This window comes from Taudactylus pleione, unplaced genomic scaffold, assembly GCF_031769625.1.
Source record: "Taudactylus pleione unplaced genomic scaffold, aTauple2 ptg000032l, whole genome shotgun sequence".
Taxonomy (NCBI): Eukaryota; Metazoa; Chordata; class Amphibia; order Anura; family Myobatrachidae; genus Taudactylus; species Taudactylus pleione.
Window position 1 is genome coordinate 48,951,796 of NW_028284434.1, and position 20,725 is coordinate 48,972,520.

Sequence of the window (20,725 nt, forward strand, 5' to 3'; positions counted from 1 at the left end):
CTGTCAATGTCCCAATATTTATGGACCTGACTGTAAGTCTCAGTCCTTGCACATTCAGCTGCACGGCTGTACATCAGGGGAAGTGCTGATACCAGCATTAGCATAAGTCTCAGGGCCTGATTCAGAGCCGGACGCTATTTGCGGACGTTCGTTACAAAAAAGGGGCCGGCTATTTAAATTGAGCGCTCGCTCATTGCGGTTTGTTGACGCCTCTATGTCTGAGCGAGCGAACAAAAAATGCGCTCGCTATTTTGTAAAGACGCCCCTTTGCTGTTCACATCACACGTCATCTCCGGTATTTATTTGATTAATCGGGTACATCGAAAGGCATCTGAACTGCTCGCAGTGCTTGTGGTAGGTTTTTCCTACCGCTATCACTGCGAGTTCAGGTTAAAAGACAACCAAGTGACATGGTCGATGACGCTCCTTTACTAATTATGCACTCCCATTAAACGCCCTTTTTACCGATAGGCACGCCTGCGTTCGGATCTCCACTCCCCCGTTTTCAAGCACCTTCCCGTTACCACCCACAAACGGTACATTCTGTCAATCAAATTAGCAGCCCCTCGCTGTTTTGCGAGCGCACGATTTCCGACCGCAATGACTGGATTGCACATGCGCATTACGACTCATACGCATGCGCAGTTGTGCGGACATCGCTCATAGCGAACAAGCGGCCGCTTACGAGCGGCTCTGAATCAGGCCCTCAGTCCTTACACATTCAGCTGCACGGCTTTACACCAGGGAAAGGGCCCATACCAGCATTAGCATAAGTCTCAGTCCTTGCACATTCAGCTGCACAGCTGTACACCAGGGGAAGGGCCAATATCAGCATTAGCATATATCTCAGTCCTTGCACATTCAGCTGCACGGCTGTACATCAGGGGAAGGGCCGATACCAGCATTAGAATAAGTCTCAGGACCTGATTCAGAGCCGGACGCTCTGACCAGAGCGCTCGCTCTGAATCAGGGCCCTCCTACCTCAACTTGGAGCGGCCTCTTGGACGCTCGCATAGCTGTGGGTTAAGACCCACAGCTATAGCGAGCGTCCATGATGATGGTCGCGATGGTCAAGACCATCGCGACCATCGGGCTTGCGACGAGACCTGCCGCAAGCCCAGGAGTGCTTTTGGCTCTATCAGAGACAAAAGCACTCCCACTGACATTACTAGTGATGTCAGTGGGGCCGTATCCAGACGGAAGGCATTCCCATGGGAACGCCTCCATCTGGGCAGCAACGGCCCCGGCACGCCCACCTTTGGTGGGCATGCTGTCAGTCACCATCAACAGCACGCCCCCTTTGGTGCGAGACCCATAGCGACAGCCAAGGGGTCTCGCACATGCGCACGACGGAGCTCGCTCCGTCGTGCGCATGCGCATTAGGGCACCATCGACCCGCTTGCGAGCGTCCTGCGCTCGCGAGCGGGTCTGAATTAGGCCCATAGTCCTTGCACATTCAGCTGCACGGCTCTACACCAGGGGAAAGGCCAATACCAGCATTAGCATAAGTCTCAAGGCCTGATTCAGACCCGGTCGCAAGCGCTGAGCGCTCGCAACCGGGTCGATGGTGGCCCACAGCGCATGCACACTACAGAGCCGGCTCCGTCGTGCGCATGCGCGAGACCCGGCTAGCGACGGGCAATCCGTCGCTCCGGGTCTCGCACCAAAGGGGGCGAGCTGTCGATGTTGAGTGACAGCTCTCCCCCTTTGGTGGGCAGGCCGGGGGGGTGGCTGCCCAAACGGAGGCATTCCCATGAGAACGCCTGCCATGTGGGGGCGGCCCCACTGACATCACAAGTGATGTCATCACAAGTGATGTCAGTGGAGAGCTTCCGGCTCTGTTAGAGCCGAAAGCTCTCTGGGGCTTGCGATGAACGAGACCATACCACAAGGGTCTCGTCGCAAGCCCGATGGTCGCAATGGTCTTGACCATCGCAACCATCATCATGGCCGCTCGCTGTAGCTGTGGGTGGTCACCCACAGCTATGCGAGCGGCCAAGAGGCCGCTCCAAAAAAAAATAAAAGCCCGGCCCTGATTCAGAGCGAGCGGCTCTGAATCAGGCCCTCAGTCCTTGCACATTCAGCTGCACGGCTCTAGACCAGGGGATGGGCCAATACCAGCATTAGCATAAGTCTCAGTCCTTGCACATTCAGCTGCACAGCTCTACACCTGGGGAAGGGCTGATACCAGCATTAGCAGAAGTCTCGGTCCTTGCACATTCAGCTGCACGGCTCTACACCTGGGGAAGGGCTGATACCAGCATTAGCAGAAGTCTCGGTCCTTGCACATTCAGCTGCACGGCTCTACAGTAAAATGGACAGCAACAGTAAACTTCAAACCTGCACAACTTTGGCTGTTTAAATTGGATTCACTTTATCCAGGTAGATCAAAGTAATGTCAGATGTGACTAATTATGAGGACATAATTATCACCCTCTTCACGCCTTCTTAGACCGGGTTTAGCCGCGTAAAACTGCTAAACCCGTCTAAAGTCCTGGTTAGGGCGCCCTAATCACAGGATACTCACACATTTTTGCTTGCACCCTCCAGAAGGTCAGCTCAGACGGAGCAACAATTTAATTGCTCCATCGGGCGCCTAAAAAAAATAGTTGCCGGCTCCCTGTCCAATAAAAAAAACATTTGAAATATATTATTATATCACATTGAATTTCATAAAGATTTTCTAGTGCAACATCATCCACACAGTTATGTACATGACTTTCTTTTAGATTTCAATACTAGTGTAAAGAAACTGTTGCAGTACCAAAATTAGCCACAGTAGGGCGCACTATACCAAAAGTATAATCAGTACAGAGGCCTATTATTTCTTGCAATTTACCCCTGAAAACTATCATTTCTTATCACATATTAAGAAATAAGAAATTATTTTTCAGGGGTATGTATTAAAAATGTCCTTCAGGGATAGGCTCCGATAGCATAGTCTGGGCCTGATTCACTACGGATCGCAATGCAAACTCAGCACCACATAAGGACGCTCACTTTACCATACGCACATCCGCAATACTTAGCAGGATAGCGAAACCATCGGTACAACAGAGTACCATTGGACCCATACGCACAAGCCCTGACCTTACTCGGAAATTGCTAACAGCCACGCACGCTTTGCAGTGGATAATTTATGCACGCCCCTGAAACAGCGTGCGAACAGTGTTCGGCCAACCCATCCCCCCGTCACGACCCATAAACGGCACTTCCTGTCAATCACTCTGCGATGGGTCTACGTAGTCATTGCCATCGCAGTCCCGATCGCAGTAGCTAGTTCACGCACTCCGATGCATACGAAGAACGCAAAAATCGGCTGATTGTGTGCGTATTAGCAACTGCGTTCCTTGCTGAATTAGGTCCCCCTATCACTTTACTTCAAGGCTCAGACCCGGCATTCTAACTGCGCACTTGCAGCCTCTGGAGTGCCCATGTGCAAGGGGCAGTGTAACCCGTAAGCGACAATGGCTGACACCGTCTAAAGAAGAAAACCTCGGAAAACTACTTTTTTCTGAGGTTTCCCCGTAAAAACAGTTTTAATAAATAGGAATCACACTAAGGATTCATTTTGCCAAGGATTAAAGTGTATATATTTTTTTTTAAATACATTTCTAATCCCTTAGAATTACAGTATCAGTGGCTCGGTAAACAAGCGTGCAGTACCACAGAGAAAATGGCCTTTTTTTTTGTGTCTTAGACCCACACTTATTTATTAAAAATTAAAAATGTATCAAAAAAAGATCCCAATATACAGTGATCATACAGAAACGATCAGGGTTACTTCTATGCAAATGTTTGTTCTTGCAGAGAATCGCACAAAATTGCGATTCAAGATGGCAGCATCTGTGGGCGGGGTTAATAGTATGGACCAATGACAAAACATTTAGCAGGAGGAGCTTGTGTGAGCGGACAATGTATAATTAGGGAGGCAATCCCCAGCTTATAGGTAAGCGAACAACCTTGAAATCTCTGTTTAGTCAGAGAGGCTGGAAACCCAAACTTGTCCTTATACTTTCAAAGGAGATAAACCAGCAAATGCTTAACAAGTTTCTGTGTTTAATCAGATGTTCCAGAACAAACAGGGACCGGTTTTACACTATTACCCCTGCTCCCAGTGGTGATGTGAGTAGCCCTAGTGCCATCAGCACAGGGCTGGCTCTCCCTGCAGCCACAGTGTCCCCCTTGAGATACAAACAAGTGAAGGTAACCAGGTTAGAGCGCAGTTCTGCGGACCATATTTTATGTGTACGGTCATGGAGATTAATTTTACACTTTTACATTTATGGGCATAATTTTACCAACGTAATAAAAACAACAAAGTTCAAGCACCCATAAGAGGCACATTTAATACAGTTCCCATTTCCCCAAACACACGACTCATTTGAGCCATAAATCAGGGTAAATGGATCAGTACTTTAGCAGGAAAGTTTAGTTCCATGGTCTGTATATTGGACTTTGATGGATGTGTTCCTGTTTCCGGAGATCTCGCCTGCCCTCTAACGCAGCCTCAGACTGATCGTGTATGGCTTTGTTTCCAAAGACTATACACTCGATTTTTGCCTGCACCTCACAACTAAACAGAAACATAGGCACACTTGTAGGGAGTGGGGGCCTGAATTGTAGTAATAACGAAGTATATTAAATTGAAGGCAATGAAAATTCCCTTACAGCAGATGTATTTACCTGTCCTGACACATGAAATTAAAGCTGTACACATAAAATCAATCTGTTTACCTGAATAGCATACAAGAGGCTGTGGACTGAATGAGTATCAAGGAGAAGGCAGCCTATTAGCTTACCAGGAACTAGCGATGTCCCAAATGTTAAGAGCTGATAGGCTCTATGCAGATTGTCTGTGGGTGGTGGGAGGAGTGCAATGAGTAAGGCTGCCTGGCAATGCATGATGGGCATTGTAGTTTCCCGCTGGCACCTCTGTGGGATGACGACTCTTGCTGTAAGCACCATGTATAATCAATGTGTTCAGTGCCAGATTTCATAAATACTATTTATGTTTGTCCATATAAGCACCTACATCACAAGAGCCCACAGCCATGGAAAGGTAACACCCTCCCTTACTTCCCGCGCCAGGATAAAACTCAGTAAATAAAGCCACCCATTACATTTATATGCAATGTATCAATTATATACTCATCCCTGCCCATTGTCATTATATATATTTATACATACAGTGCATCCGGAAAGTATTTACAGCGTGTAGAATTTTGAGGACAAAAATGAATTTATTCCATTTTGGAATAAGGCTGTAACATAAAATGTGGAAAGAGTGAAGTGCTGTAAATACTTTCCGGATGCATATATATCAGCACTATTGGGGTTGGGGTCACAGAGGATCTTGCCTAGAGGCATCAGAATGTTAATGTGTTCTTTTATATCATATCTGACCTACATGTGTGATTTATGTTTTTTCCTATACACATACAATACACCCAGGTGGATACACACAGCTGCATGTATACAAGAGAGCAACCTCATGAAGGGCGAGCAAGGCTTTCTGCGTCTGTGAGAGGTCTCAAGCTAAAGGCTGATATGATACTCGGCTCCATTCCACACAGGTTACCCCGGGTCACATCTTACGGAAGATCAAACACTTGTTATTTGCTGGCATGTCCACCTGTAATACAGCAAAGAGCCTGGGGTCAGTGGCACAAAGGTGTGAGTGTCACAATATGGGAGGCAGACATTGGTTAGCAGTGGTCATGTGATGAGGGAGGGAGAGTCTGCCGTCTCATTCGGCGAATTCCAAAGTACAGTACTAAAATGCTATTGTGTCTGTCAATGCGAGTCAGGGGAAGCAACATTAATTGTTACACAGGGTTATGCAGCTTTTCCCTGGTAGACGATTAATCTTAAATGGTGAAGTGTCAGGGTGTTTAGATCATCAGCGTTGACATTGCCATTACCATCCTCTCCAGCGTCAGCCCGCAGGTCGTTGCCAGCTCCTGCAATTGTGAGGTGTCCCAGATTCCCCATTCTGGATTACTGCAAAGCAAAGACACATCTCAGCCTGTGCAGTGTACATACAGTAGCACTAGGAGTATGTAAGGAGGGGAACGATGGGTGTGAAAGGTTAGAGTTCCCTATAATCTATCAGTATAGAGAGCAGAGGATATAGAACCGAGATGGCACATAAGCCTCAGTCATTAGATAATGATAAAGTGATAGGCTGCATCTTGGTGAGAATTGGTTCAGCCTACAACACAACAGTGTACAGGCGCATTTAATTCAGTAACATTGTAGCAGAGGGATAGGACCAGTATGTGGAGTAAGATATCAGAGCAGGAATAACCAAGACTGAAGATTGGAAATGATAAAGTAGAGCTGCATGTGTTCCGATGTTCCAGGGACAATCCTGGTTTTGCTACCGGAAAGGGATAATAGTGGAGGAACATTATCTCAGGGTCAGCAAAGGGACCTAGTATGAGGTATTATTGGTGTAACAGTAGAGGGGTAGCACAAGGATGTAGTGTGAGGTATTATTGGAGTAGTAGCTGAGGGGTAACAATGGAATTTAGCATAAGATATTATTGGAAAAGCAGCAGCAGAATAGCAATGGGATCTAGCATGAGATATTATTGGAGTAACAGCAGGAGGGTACCACTGGGATCTAGTATGAGCTATTGGAGTAACAGCAGAGGGTTAGCACTGGAATCTAGTATGAGGTGTTATTGGAGTAACAGAGTAACAGTAGAAAGGCACCACTGGGAACTGATAAGTGACATTATAGGAGTAACAGCAGTGGGTTAGCACTGGGATCTTGTATGATGTATTACTGAAGTACCAGCAGATGGATAACACTTGAATCTAGTATGAGCTATTATTGGAGTAACAGTAGAGATGTACCACTAGGATCTAGTATGTAGTATTATTGGAGTAACAGCAGAGGATCAGCACTGGGATATTATTGGAGTAACAGCAGGAGGGTAGCACTGGGATCTTGTATGAGGTATTAGTGGAGTAACAGCAAGGGGGGTAGCATTGGGACCTTGTATGACAGGGCTTGACAAATCCAAGGGGCCAGGTCGCCATGGCTACCAGATTTTGCTGCCTGGCTACCAGATTTTGCAGTGAGGAAGGAAGCAGATCCTCATCAGCTCCCGTGGAGATTCGTGCCTATAGTATTGCGGCGTTCATTTCATGCACAGGAGTGCATGTGCTGAGTGTCGCCTGCGGTGACTGCTGTACCCGTGTCTGTTCTGGCCTGCGCTTACGACTCCTCTCCAGCCTGGTGGGTGTAGAAGGTACCACCTGGCTAGCGGTTCAAAACCGCGACAGCGGAAGCCCGGCAGAGGTGAATATCCCGAATGCTAAATAAGGTAAGTACTGCTAACCCTAACCCCCCCCCCAGTGCCTAACCCAAACCCCCCCCGTCCCCGCAGCCTATCCCTAGGTCTCCCGCGGGGGGTGCCTAACCCTAAGCCCCCCTTCCCCTAGCCTACACCTAACCCTCCCGGGGGGTGCCTAACCCTAATTCCCCCTGGGAGCCCTAAAACCTAACCAACACACTCCCTCCTCCCCCCGCACGCGCGCGTGAGGCTGTCCGCACCCGGCTTGCCTTTGTTCGGTCTGCCGGCGTAGGTCTAATTACAGGCGTCGAGTTTTCGACGCCTGTCTTTAGTACCTTGCCGGGATTTGACAGTCGGGAAGCCGGCAGTCTGGATTTAGACCGTCGGCTTCCTACATCCCATCCTGGCCTGCTCTGACCCATGCTGTCTGTCTCAGTCTACGCTGATCCTCCTGTACGTCACGGCTGTCTACTGTCTCCTATCTCTGGCTAAATAGAGCTCTCCGGTAATAGGGTCTATGCATGGCCAGGGATTACAGAGCAGCTTCAGAGAGATAGTACTGTGACCACAAGGGGAGGGGGGTTCTGTTGTAGTTTCTGGCACCATTGTTTTATATGAAACGTGGTCCGTTATTACTGGAGGGTGGGGGGTGAAGCAGAGGAGCTGTGCAGAGCAGTGAGGGGGCCTCCATGTTACTATATCCATTCAACTGTAACCATTTTGTGGATTAGTATAGTGTGTATAACAGTTGCATAACACAAAGAGCTGTGCTCCTCACTCACTCCTGTAATTTTTTTGGGGGGGCAGTGATCTGGCTCCTACACTTTCATCCTGGCTCCTAGATTTTAGAAAAATTTGTTAAGCCCTGTTGTATGAGGTATTATTGGAGGAACAGAAGAGCTATAGCACTGGGACCTAGCATGACGTATTATTGGAGTAACAGCAGGGGGGTAGCACTGGGATATAGTATGAGCTATTATTTGAGTAACAGTAGAGAGGTACCACTGGGACCTAGCATGAAGTATTATTGGAGTAACAGCAGAGGGGTAGCACTGGGACCTAGCATGAAGTATTATTGGAGTAACAGCAGAGGGTTAGGACTGGGACCTAGTATGAAGTATTATTGGAGTAACAGCAGAGGGTTAGGACTGGGACCTAGCATGAAGTATTATTGGAGTAACAGCAGAGGGTTAGGACTGGGACCTAGCATGAAGTATTATTGGAGTAGAAGCAGAGGGTTAACACTGGGATTTGCAATGGAGCATTAATGTAATGGATGTGTACAGTAGTATTGGCATATGGTATGAAGTATCATGAGGAATAGCAGAGCATATACACTAATTAATACCTGTTTTTCAAACTCTGGTGAAAATCAATATTACTCTGGGGGGTCAGGACGCCATTTACAGAGTATGGCTGTGAAGAAAACAAGTAGAATGAATCCATGATTAGGGCATTCTGAATGCAGACTTCACTGGATTATCAAGCTCAATTCAGCCTTTTATCTGCCTTATTTTAGGATTAATATATTCGGTCTGACAATATAAACTACGATGCGGTTTACAAGTGGAGATTATTTAACATTAGCTTATTTCTTAGATGATAAGTGCTAGTTTTTGGGACTGCTGAAGGTAATTTGCTTCTCTTTAAAATTAAACTAGGATTTCTTTCAAAAAGGAAAATATGAGAAATCCACTTTTTAGTAATAGGGTAGGCATTCGGTATGAAAAGCTGGCTGCCGCATGATCTGCAGTTCGATTCCCGGCAGCGGCAGCCTGACAAAATAGCAGAGCACGGCAGCGGAAGCCCGACAGCGCTGGAAATCCCGATTGTCTCTAAGTATAAACTAACCTAACCAGTCCCCCTAACCCTCCTTAGGGGTGCCTAACCCTAACCTCCCCCCTCTAAGTGCCTAACCCTAAGCACCCCTCTTCCCCGCTGCCTATACCTAAGTACCCCGGGGGGGTGCCTAACCCTAAGTCCCCCCCTGGGTGCTGGGTAAGTATAAACTAACCTAACCAACCCCCCTAACCCTCCTTAGGGGTGCCTAACCCTAACCTCCCCCCTCTAAGTGCCTAACCCTAACCCCCTCTTCCCCGCTGCCTAAACCTAAGTCCCCCCTGGGTGCCCAACCCTATGTCCCCCCCAGGTGCCCTAAACCTAACCTCCCCCCCCCCCAGCAGCTGTCCATTCGCGGCGTTGGGAAAATGACAGGCGTCTAGATTTTAGACACCTGTCATTTAACCCTAGGCGGGATAGAGGATTCGGGCAGCTTGCGGTCGGGATTGCGGCCGCCGGCTTCCTAAACGTATCCCCATAGGCAGGCCAGATAGGCTCTCCTGACGAGTGATGGCCATCGACGATTCATAACCATCGATGGTTTATGGCCGATGTTGAATGCTTTTGCCATCGATGGGGGAGAACCAGATGATTTCCCTCCATCAATGTCTAAGCATAACCAAATGCTTTTTGTTTGTTTTTTACATAGTGCCAGGACTCGGAGCATAGTCAGTCACAAAACAGGGATGACAATCAGTTGGTGAAACCATCGATGGTCATCCATTCAATAGATTGCAGCCATCAATGGCTACTTGCTATTTTGTCATCAATGGTAACACCACAGATGTCCATCCCTACTCCTGACTCTCCTATCTATTATACATAGATGACGAAACTCACTGCAGCATGGAAAGAATTTAGGGCTAGGAAGAGCCGTCTTACCCCATAGGTGAGGAGCACACCGCCAGGCTGTAGGACTTGTCCAGCCCCATTAAACAGACCCTGTTGGCATAAATAGAAGGAAGTGAGAACAGATGACTGATACAGAAAAAGGGGACAATCAGATAAGTTTGAATGGATGCAGAGGATTACTACACAGTAGTACTGTAAAACTAAGATGGAATAGATGAGATGATAAAAAAAAAAAGTGATTTGATGTCCGATTAAAGTTATCAGGCAATTACAGTATCTTACTGGAACCACAAATATAGCACTACAAAATACGTGGCTCTTTTCAAATGTCCCCAAATCATCTCCTGACCGATCCATGTGATTTTAAATTGATGGTGCCACAAAGATCTATAGATGTTATTCTCAACTGCAAAGCACCAGCATTATCATTTGAAGAGCCTACCGTGATCTCAGCATAGACGATTACAAAGTTAGATGTCAGCAGCAATTTATAAGGTGCGTTGGCTACCTGGCTACAATTGTACAGGAATAAGAGCACTGGGATTAGGGGGAGGACACACTGAGTTCTACAGCTAACACTCATAGAATGTACGAGACTCTAAGGACAACTGTGTACCTTGGTGTTCTAATAAGTGAACTCGTGTCTGACGAGCGATTGATTATATGCTGCAACGTAATGCAAATCACTGGCCATGATGTCACTGGTCCAATAGGAACAGGGACTACAGGAACAAATGGCTTAAAACGGAATAGGTATGTGGCAATAAAGATACCCATATGGCCAGTAAGATATTGAAAAGAGTTTAGAGGTGGTTGGCTTCCTATATTTATGAATGATGCATAGATACAGGAACAGAAGATAGGGGTCAGAAAGTTTACAATGCTCACTGAGCCACTGGCTGCATGCTTGCAGGCAAATACCAGAAACATACACAATTATTGCACCCTAATAAAGAAGGCTAAGGGACACATTCAGAGTTCTGCTTACAACTCCGGAAGGTGCGTTTCTGTAATTTAATAGCTCCGGGCACTTTATCTGGAACATCAGACTCTGCTAATTGAATCTGCCCCTAGCAATTGTTGGTGCGAATAAAAACTGCTAATAAAAATATTTGTGACCTGGGTACAGCTGGGCTCAGAGATGTGAATCATGTTGATGCAGACAACCATTTGCAGCGAGTTAGGCTCGAGGCCCCACGTCTTCCAGCTCTGGGAGGCGTCCAAAGTGCGGGGCTGCTCCACATTTACAAGAGACCCTTTCTGGATGTATTCAGAGATACTGTGGGGAAGTGACAAGGCAGACAAGTTCACAAGCACAATTATGCTACAGTATTTATCCTTCATACAGCCGTATTCAATTTGAGCCGAGCCGCGATACTTTTTCGCGGCCCGGACTTTTCGCCTACTTTGCCTGTTTTGTAGGCGGAAAAGTATCACGCGCGTGCCCGCTTTACCCCGTATTCAATTTGAAAGTACGCGAAAACGGGACCCAGCGAAACTTGAACAGGTGGAAAGTACTGTCAGATTTGTGGAAATCAGCCTAACACCCCCCAAAAGATGCTCTGACATAGGGGTTCCCTATGGTACCCCCTGATTTGGCTTGCTGAAGGTATTTGGTGTTTTTAAACGGGCTCAATAGCTGCTAAATAGCATTTTTCTATATGTGGTGCAGAATAGTATTCAGGAGTATTTTTTCTTCAAATAACTTATCCCAGCAAATTTGGGGTACTTGAAAATGGGGGTTAGCATATTTGAAAGTTGCTAAAGTGAAGTTAAAAAAATCGTGAAAAAATCCACCTGCCGCAAGCTCCTGCAATCCAAAAAACACTTAGGGCATACTTGGGGACCCCCCCCAGAGTCAACTTCGCTAGTTTTTAACTTTGTACCCCAACATTTATTTTTTTTTGCCCCCTTTTTCAAAGTCATATTTTGGGGTGTCCTTAAGTGTTTTTAAAAAAAAGTTTGAAAGTTTACCTTTGGGGGACTGTCTGAAGGCTGCATGAGGGTTCCCGCAACGTTGCACCCCAAAACCCCAATTCTGCACTTTTTTCCGCCTGCTATTCATAGGCAAAACTTTTTCGCCTAGTACATTGCATTGACTTTCCACCTAGGTGGAAAGTCTTTCAAATTGAATACGGGGTAAAAGCAAAACAGGCAAAAATTACGTCATCGGCGAAAAAGTATCGTGGATCCGGACTTTTCACCTCAAATTGAATACAGCTCATAGTCTATGTTCTAACCCGGCCTGTAAACTATTCTAATGCAAATTGTCAAGTCTTTCGATATATAGGTTTGTCCGTGATTGAGCAAACAGCCATTTAATTTTTAGATATTAAGGAGGGGTAGGGATACATAGGTTTCAGGCAATGTGCTGCACAGCAGTAAGTAAGTCTGGCATTGCTTACCACAGAAGTTAAGAACAAAGTAGCTGCACGTAGTAAAATACTCAATGTTGGTAGCTAATATTACTTTAAACGTCACTCAGATGTCCGCATACAAAATCCCCTTTTAATTCTAATGACGTTTGGTCACAGTAATTGCCCGGGCAATGCTGGGTACTACAGCTAGTGTTCTAAAGTAGTAAAAAGTTGTTAGATTGTTGTGACTTTTGGAGCACTGGCAACACTGTAAATATACAGGGAAAAAAAAGCTCCACTGAAGGGGTTCCACTAGCTGACACTTCTTTAATCATATCATAATCACCTATGGACCCATCATTCATCACTATGTGCTAATGAAGGTGTATGGTTATGCGTACACAAACGGAACGGGATCGATCTCATTTCGTATGGGATTATGGAGAGATAGAAATCCATCCTAGTAGTACAGATGACGTCATTGTACATCTATGGAAGGGGATCTCTTCCCATCAGGGGTGTATCTACCCATTGGCCAGGATGGCACTCACCAGGGGCGCCGATCAAAGGGGGGGCGCCGCCCGGCAGTGCCACCAGTAGCCAAGGGGTGGACAAGTCCCTCGGCCCCACAAGTGTAGGGCAGACCGCAGTGAGAGCGGTCTGCCCTACACAGTTTACAAACAGACAGCCGCCAGCGGCGGCTGTGTGTTTGTAATAGCAGCCAGCCAATGAGAGTCATACAGACTCTCATTAGCTGCTGCGTCGTCTGCGGAGGGAGCCGGCTGGAGCTCACTCATGAGCTCCGTGTTCCGGCTCCCCCCACAGCATGTGACGGGAGAGATGTCATACGTCATGACGTCTTTCCCATGCAGGAGAAGAGCGGGCTGGGACTTGGACAGCGGCGGTCACGTCAGGAGCAGGGACCAGGTAAGTTGAATTTTTTTTTTTTGTGTGTGTGTGTAAGCAGGGGGGAGGGGCACTGAAACAGGGGGTGTCCGCTACTGGGGCACTTTATGGGGGGGGTGCCCGCTACTGTATTGGGGTGGCCACTACTGGGGGCAATTTATGGGGGGTGGCCACTACTGGGGGAAATTTATGGGGGGTGGCCACTACTGGGGGCACTGTATGGGTTGGCCACTACTGGGGGCACTGTATAGGGGGTCTACAACTGGGGGCACTGTATAGGGGACTACTACTGGGGGGCACTGTTTTGGGGGGGCTACTACTGGGGGCACTGTTTTGGGGGGGCTACTACTGTGGGCACTGTTTTGGGGGGACTACTACTGGGGGCACTGTATAGGGGGGACTACTACTGGGTACTATTACTGGGGCACTGTATAGGGGGGACTACTACTGGGTACTATTACTGGGGGCACTGTATAGGGGAGTACTACTGGGGTCTACTACTGTTGGGACTGTATAGGGGTGACTACTACTGGGGCAATGCAGCATAGGGGGGATTACTACTGTGGGCACTGTATAGGGGGGGGCTACTACTGGAGGCAATGCAGCATAGGGGGGATTACTACTGGGGGCACTGGTTAAGTGGGGTAGGGGGGCGCCAGTAAGTACATTGCCTGGGGCACTTGGATCCCTAGATACACCCCAGCTTCCCATAAGTAGTAGTCATGTTGTAATGGAGCTAAAGGGCAACCGCCGGCTGACCAGGGCATGCTGGGACTTGTAGTTTGCGCACAGCCGGCGTCACGTGGCGCTGCCCCCTGTCACGTGACTCCCCAACTCGGTACCGGTCACATGACTCACCTCCTAAGGCAGAGCTGGTCCAGCTCAGACGGCAGCCAGCGCACGTTGGACAGAGCTCGGGCGAAGTGGGCAGCGTGTTGCCCGGTGCCGGAGGCCAACTCCAGCACACGCACTAGCGGGGCCGTCGGGCTTATGTACTGGCGCAGGACGCCGAGGATCGGCTCCTTGTTCCTGTCCGCGGCAGCCGCCACCAGCATCTTCCCCAGGCTCGTAGTGCCGCCTCCCAGCCTGCTGTGCGCCAGATTCAGTAATGGCGGAACTAACACTCCCACAATCCCCTAGCACAGGCCTTAAGCCGCCCTGCCTCTCAATAATCCTCATCACAGAGTGACATCATGTTACACTTCCTATATGATGCTGCTGATGCACAAGACAGTGACACTGAGTGACAATGCTAGCTGTAATGCGGCTCAGAGGCGGGGGGTCATTCCTCTACCTTAGCATTTGCACAGTCACCGACTTACAGGGGGGTATAGATGAGAATACTGACTGTAGGACCCATTACATAGAGAGTGTTATAAATGTATAGTGTGCCCTTTAGTCTAGGTAAAAAAGGCATCACTGTGTGGCCTATCTCATATGTCTTAATCCAGTGGTTCACAAACTATTTTGAACCACGGACCCTAGAGTATCAGCAATGTTTTCACGGCACCCCTAAGCCAAAAATTTGTTCTTCAGAAAAAATGTAGTAAAGTGAAGTAAATTGTGCTCCTGTCATCCTTAGGTTCAGTTATGTAGTTGTGGACAGGTTTGCGCTTTTGTTTGGCCACATATTTACATTAAATTGACCATAAATAATTTGATTTGGTGCTGGACCACCAACCTGAGGCACCCCTGCAAGTGTCCTGAGGCATCCCAGGGTGCCACGGCGCACGGTTTGGGAACCACTGTATTAACCCAAGCTCTATGTAACATTAAATGTAGATTAGACTCTGATTTGCTCTAAACAAACTCTATGGGGTATATTTACTAAAGTGAGTGTTTTAGAAGTGGAGATGTTGCCCATAGCAACCAATCAGATTCTATTTAACTAGCACCTTCTAGAAGATAATAGAATCTGATTTAAAAAAACTGACAGTAAATCTACCTAGATTAATCAACATGCCTTAAGAAAGCTCTAATATTGCTGTCCCAAATTATGTATTTACCGCAACCCTCTGGGGATACAACAGTATAATACTTTCTCAAAGGTATCAGGAGAATGTAGGCAAGTTGGCCACACAGATCCAGTTGTTGGGTAATCAATAATCAGGTTGACTGGCAGGCTGTAATTATATATATAGAGAGAGATCCCTTCTAGGTGCGGTACTCACTGCAAAAACAATATCAATAGATACAGTGTATTGACTATTTTTGTTGTGAGTGCTGCACCTGGAAGGGATCTACAATTGTGAGGGCACCGGGCATATTGATTCAACTACTGTGAGTGCCGGATCTACTTTGACTTCAATGTGAGGGCATTGGGCAGCAGCTATTTGAAGTAATTGGGAGTGCCAGACCCTGGACATATATATATATATATCAATCTATTTGATTATGCGGATATGTTCGCCTAATTAACTGTGAACTTGTGACATTGTAGAGGCACAAAGTGTACAGTATATGCCTGCAGAGACCTCCCCTACCTAGGAATACACCTCTCACACTGACTCACTTTTGGTCCATCCTCCATTTTTCATACAGCTCTTGCCTGCACTACGAGATGGAGTTCATGAGAGGGACAAATATATTGCATAAAAATGATAAATATCTGTCCACAATTCAAGCACAGCTGCAGAGAATATTGGATTGGTTGGTCTCAGTCCAACAACTATGTAGTAAGATCAGCTTAACTAACACGTTAACGCTCATTCTGCTCCATTTTGGGTCCAGATGCCTTTGTTTAGCATCATTTAATGTGGACAGATTGCGGTCAGGAGGTTGACACTATGTGGACAGTGAATATTTCAATATGACAATGCCAGCGAATGTGCCGCAAATATTTCATGATAAATAGGCCCCTTAGCCTATCAGATTTTGGGCCTGATTCAGAGGTGCACACAAAAAGCCAATGTTTTTCAGTCTGTGTATGCGTCTATGAGTCGCACTGCGCATGGGTCCTGATGGTTACCGCCGAAAGCCACAGAACGCAGAGGCAATTTCTGTGGGTGGTAACGAGTGGCTATTCAGATGCCGGCGTGTACAGCGACTTTCACCACAGTTGCACTGATTTCAGTGGCCATGTACAGACGGACATTCTACACCACCAAAGGGCTGGTGTGACTGATGTGTGGCTGATGGTGCGTTTTAATACTCAAAGTGTCGGACTAGCGAGGCAGCCGGTGGGCATCTCTGTTCCAAGCCCATTGACTGAAACATTAGCATAAAGACACAGTCACAATGCGGAAAAAGACGCTGTCGTGGCTGCATTAGCGAGCACCTCTGATTCGGGCCACCTGCGTGCTGCTACTTCCATACTCACAAAGAGGCCATGAAAGAAGAAAACCCTGAGCCTGGGGTGCATATTGGTGCTGCAGCAGTGCCCCCAGAGACTCTGGCCACCATTGTGGAAGCTGCTGGCCTTATTACTATGACCCTGCCTCCTTGTTAAGGGGCAATTACTGTGTTAGTGATAGCAGATTATAGATTTGCATAGTACATATATAGTATCCCACTACCTGTTCTTCACATTCCCTAATGTATTATAGTGGGCACATAAATAGATTCAATACAACTTAGTCTGTGGAACTGAAGTATCACCTAATTAGCAATTGGCTGGAACTGTATTAATAAATCAGCCTCTGTAATGCTCCCGAGGCTTAGCTTTAGTGAGTGTGAAACCATCTGATCTTGCTCAATACACAGAGGCCTGTCCTCACATATACTCTAGGTGGGGAAAGGTACAAATGAAACATAGACAAATAGCATATGTAATACACAATGAAAGAGTGAATACTCTTGGCAACTTGTATGTTTCTGTTCTCTTATAGAACATGTTGCAAAATGCTCAATAAACAAGAAAGATAAAAGGCTTAAAAATATGTGCCCCTTTTCCACCAAAAATCCTGGGTCTGACCTGGGATTTACCCCATTTCCATTGCGCCATCGACCCGGGAATATCCTGGGTTGACACCATTCACACTGCACCCGGGTGCAGTGCCAGCGTCTGGCGATGATGTCATAACCAAGCGCCGGAAACTCCAGCTCTACTCTGAATGCCGGAGCGGGCCGGCGACAGGGGAGGGAGTCCTTAAAGCGGGGATGGGGTAATAACTGGAACAGTCCGACTACACGGGGAGGCTGTAATCTCTCCCGGTGACAGCTGTCACACAGCCTCCTGAATGACAATCACCATGTGGGAAATGGATCCCACGTAAAACCCTGCTTGAGACCCGGGATTTTTTCCTATGACCCTTTTCCACTGAGCCGCTACCCGGGTTGACATGGCAATAACCCAGGTATTTTGGCCAGGGGAAAAGGGGTATTAGCTGCCAATTCAGTTATTGTTGCTTGTATAATATAATTGTAGCTTTTCTTTTTATTATACACGTATTAAGAAATAAATAATTTCAGAGTGACGTGGAATAGCCCCGGGAAGAAGCTCCCTGAGCTATTCAATTGACAGCACTGTTAAGTCCGACTACAGAATTTCGGCTCACACTCTCCTGTGAGTGTGAGCAGAAATCCGACTTAAGTGCCGGGCGCGATGCTGTTTTCCGGCTTAGCGCGGTGCTAACAGCCTATGAAACCTGCAAGTGACACTGTTTATATAAAGAGCGTTTGCCACTGGCACAGATAGTCTGCTGCAACTTTAGAATTTACTTCCTTTTTTTGTTTTAAAACCGGATTTAGCTCCTGACTTGTTGCATCCCAAGATGTGATTTTTATTTATTCATTTATCAGTTTTTATGTTGTTACTATTAACTAGTAACAACATAAAGGAACCCGGCATATACTAGGTGACATCAGGTCTGCATGCTCCGCCCCCCAATCTGGCCACTGCTCCGTCCACCCCCTGCACTGTTCTGCCCCCTCCCCACTGTATATACTTATCCCTTCCTGGTGCAGAGCGGTCCTCAGGCCCGTTCTGCACCAGGTCCCGTTGCTCGCTGCAGTGGCAGCCTTTGGAGGGCGTTGTACAAGAGATGATTATATCAATTATATTATTGTTTAATTTTAACAGTTGATAAACCAAAATGCCTTGTACAAAGATTATACACTTGGGGGGGAGAGTCTTCCTATAGACCAGTCTCTGATTTCCCAATAGGCTTGTGCAACGGGGTGCCACTGCTGAGGGTGGCACAGCAGACCACGGCCCCCCTTTCTTCTGTGGATCAGAGCAGTTTCTGATGTATTTTTAAATGTACCAGTAGGGGGTCATGGGCGGCAATTTGTGTGTGCAGAGAAGTTGGGGCCAACTGCTGGGGGGCAGCATAGCTTTATCTTCGGGACCAGCCACAGCCATCCATGACCGACGTGAAGGGGGGGGTAGACGGCATGCGGGATGCTGACGGTCTAAATACCGGCGCCAAAATCCTGACAGCATAGGGATCCCAAAGGTAAGCATCGCCAGCTAGGGGAGTGTTAGGGTGTGGGGTTAGGGTTAGCCACTAGGGGGAGGTTTAGGGTTAGGCACGGGGGAGGGAGGGTTAGTATTAGGGTGCGAGGAGGGGGTGGTTAGGTTTAGGCACTGGGAGGGAGTAGGGTGCGGGAAGAGGGAGGTTAGGCTTAGGCACTAGGGGTGAGGTTAGGTTTAGGCACTGGGGAGCGAGGGTTACGGTTAGACTTACCTTGTTTCCTGATGGGAGTCGGAATTCTGACTGTCAGTATTCTGATCAGCGGCATCCTGACCACCGGCAATCCATACCCAACCCATAGACAGACCCACCTGTGTATATGCAGAGACGCCCAGTAGCTGTGACAGGTGGAGCTGAATAAACACAGCCAGCTCTGGCTCCACCCGTCATGACTGCCATGGACAGCTGCATCTGTTCCTAAAGCCTCCGGGACCGAGCAGATAGGCCCAACCTCTCCGTACACACAAGTTGGCGTCCATAACATTCCCTCCCCCCATCTCCCAGCTTTTACTGCTGCATAAAAAAGCAACAGCCACTGCTGTGATGCTATGGGGGGCTGGGGCGGCCTGACTGTATGTGACCCATTGGTAATTTATTAATTCATAATTACTTTTTCATTATTTCTACTCTTATCTTAATTTTATTACTGTGAAAATCATTGAAGAATAGGAAATGTGGGAACTTGTATTAAAAAATGAAAAGATGAATCCAATAGATATTTGTGTCTGAAGATGGCGCTATAACAGTGCATATAGGAACGCTACATACATGAAAATATAAATGGGTTGGGTACAGGATGCTGGCGGTCAGAATCCCGATGTCTGGATCCCGACAAGGTTAGGATACCAACATCTGTCATTAGGTATCCTAAACCTAAGCCTCCCCCCTAGTGCCTAAACCTAACCTCCCCCCTAGTGCCTAAACCTAACCCTCCCCCCCCTAGTGTCTAAACCTAACCTCCCCCCTCCGTAGCCTAAACCTAACCCTCCCCCCCTAGTGCCTAAACCTAACCTCCCCCCTCCGCAGCCTAAACCTAACCCCCCTAGTGCCTAAACCTAACCCTTCCCCCTAGTGTCTAAACCTAACCTCCCCCCTCCATAGCCTAAACCTAACCTCCCCCCTCCGTAGCCTAAACCTAACCTCCCCCCTCCGTAGCCTAAACCTAACTTCCCCCCCTCCATAGCCTAAACCTAACCCTTCTCTCTAGTGCCTAAACCTAACCTCCTCCCTCCGCAGCCCTAACCTAACCCTTCCCCCCCAGTGCCTAAACCTAACCCCCCCAGAATTTGGATCTCCCGCATCCCGCCCACTTCCTAGTTTATAAATACCCTTCTCTCTAGTGCCTAAGCCTAACCTCCTCCCTCCATAGCCTAAACCTAACCTCCCCCCTCCGTAGCCTAAACCTAACCCTCCCCCCTAGTGCCTAAACCTAACCTCCACCCTCCGTAGCCTAAACCTAACATCCCCCCTCTGTAGCCTAAACCTAACCCTCCCCCCTAGTGCCTAAACTCCCCCCTCCGCAGCCTTAACCTAACCCTTCCCCCCCAGTGCCTAAACTTAACCCTCCCCCCCAGAATTTGGATCTCCCACATCCCGCCCACTTCCTAGTTTATAAATACCGTGAATCGCGGCTCCGTATGGAGAGTTCGGGGCTATATGATGTGAAAATGGTATAGTAACCCGGCCCCGCCCCCCAAAGTGGCCAGCTGTGTCTGTTCTTCGGGCATCTCCAGGGGAGCAGATAATAAAAGTGAGAAAGTATGACCCTTCCCCTAACTGCACTACTTACCGTTGAGACCTCAGCGGTCGGGTTGCTGGCGCCGGGATTCTGAAAGGTGTCGGGATTCCGGCGTCGGCATTCAAGAAGCGTAGTGTCGGTATTATAACTACATCCCATATAAATACTGGCACACTTCCTCTACGTTACAGTGGTAGCCAAATCATATTATAGGCAGGTGCAAGGTATTCGCATGCCAAGTGTAATTTTTTAGACCTTCTCACCCTTTATACTAATGGTGCATACACACGATCAGATTTTTCCTTCAGATAT

General features: G+C 47.6%; 1 protein-coding gene across 2 annotated transcripts; it reads right to left on the reverse strand.

The window, feature by feature from the left end:
* Positions 1-4,215: 4,215 nt before the first annotated feature.
* METTL26 (methyltransferase like 26) lies at positions 4,216-18,985 on the reverse strand. Of its 2 annotated transcripts, none has more exons than XM_088452083.1 (6): positions 18,889-18,985; positions 11,118-11,277; positions 10,029-10,088; positions 8,656-8,723; positions 5,925-6,003; positions 4,216-5,635 (listed from the first exon to the last, which is right to left on the reverse strand). In XM_088452083.1, the coding sequence occupies exons 1-6, from the start codon at positions 18,972-18,974 to the stop codon at positions 5,588-5,590; spliced, it is 501 nt and encodes a 166-aa protein (XP_088308209.1). In that variant the 5' UTR covers positions 18,975-18,985; the 3' UTR covers positions 4,216-5,587. The 2 variants fall into 2 exon arrangements, with proteins under 2 accessions (XP_088308209.1, XP_088308208.1); XM_088452082.1 differs by lacking the exon at positions 18,889-18,985 and adding an exon at positions 14,120-14,411.
* Positions 18,986-20,725: the final 1,740 nt, after the last annotated feature.

Coding starts and splice junctions, on each gene's coding strand:
- METTL26 (XM_088452082.1), bottom strand. CDS start 14,316: ATGCTGGTGGCGGCTGCCGCGGACAGGAACAAGGAGCCGATCCTCGGC. Junction 8,724..10,028: donor GTGTGCTCCTCACCTATGGG/GTAAGACGGCTC, acceptor TTTTCTTCACAG/CCATACTCTGTAAATGGCGT. Junction 5,636..5,924: donor GGCTGACGCTGGAGAGGATG/GTAATGGCAATG, acceptor GCTGTATTACAG/GTGGACATGCCAGCAAATAA.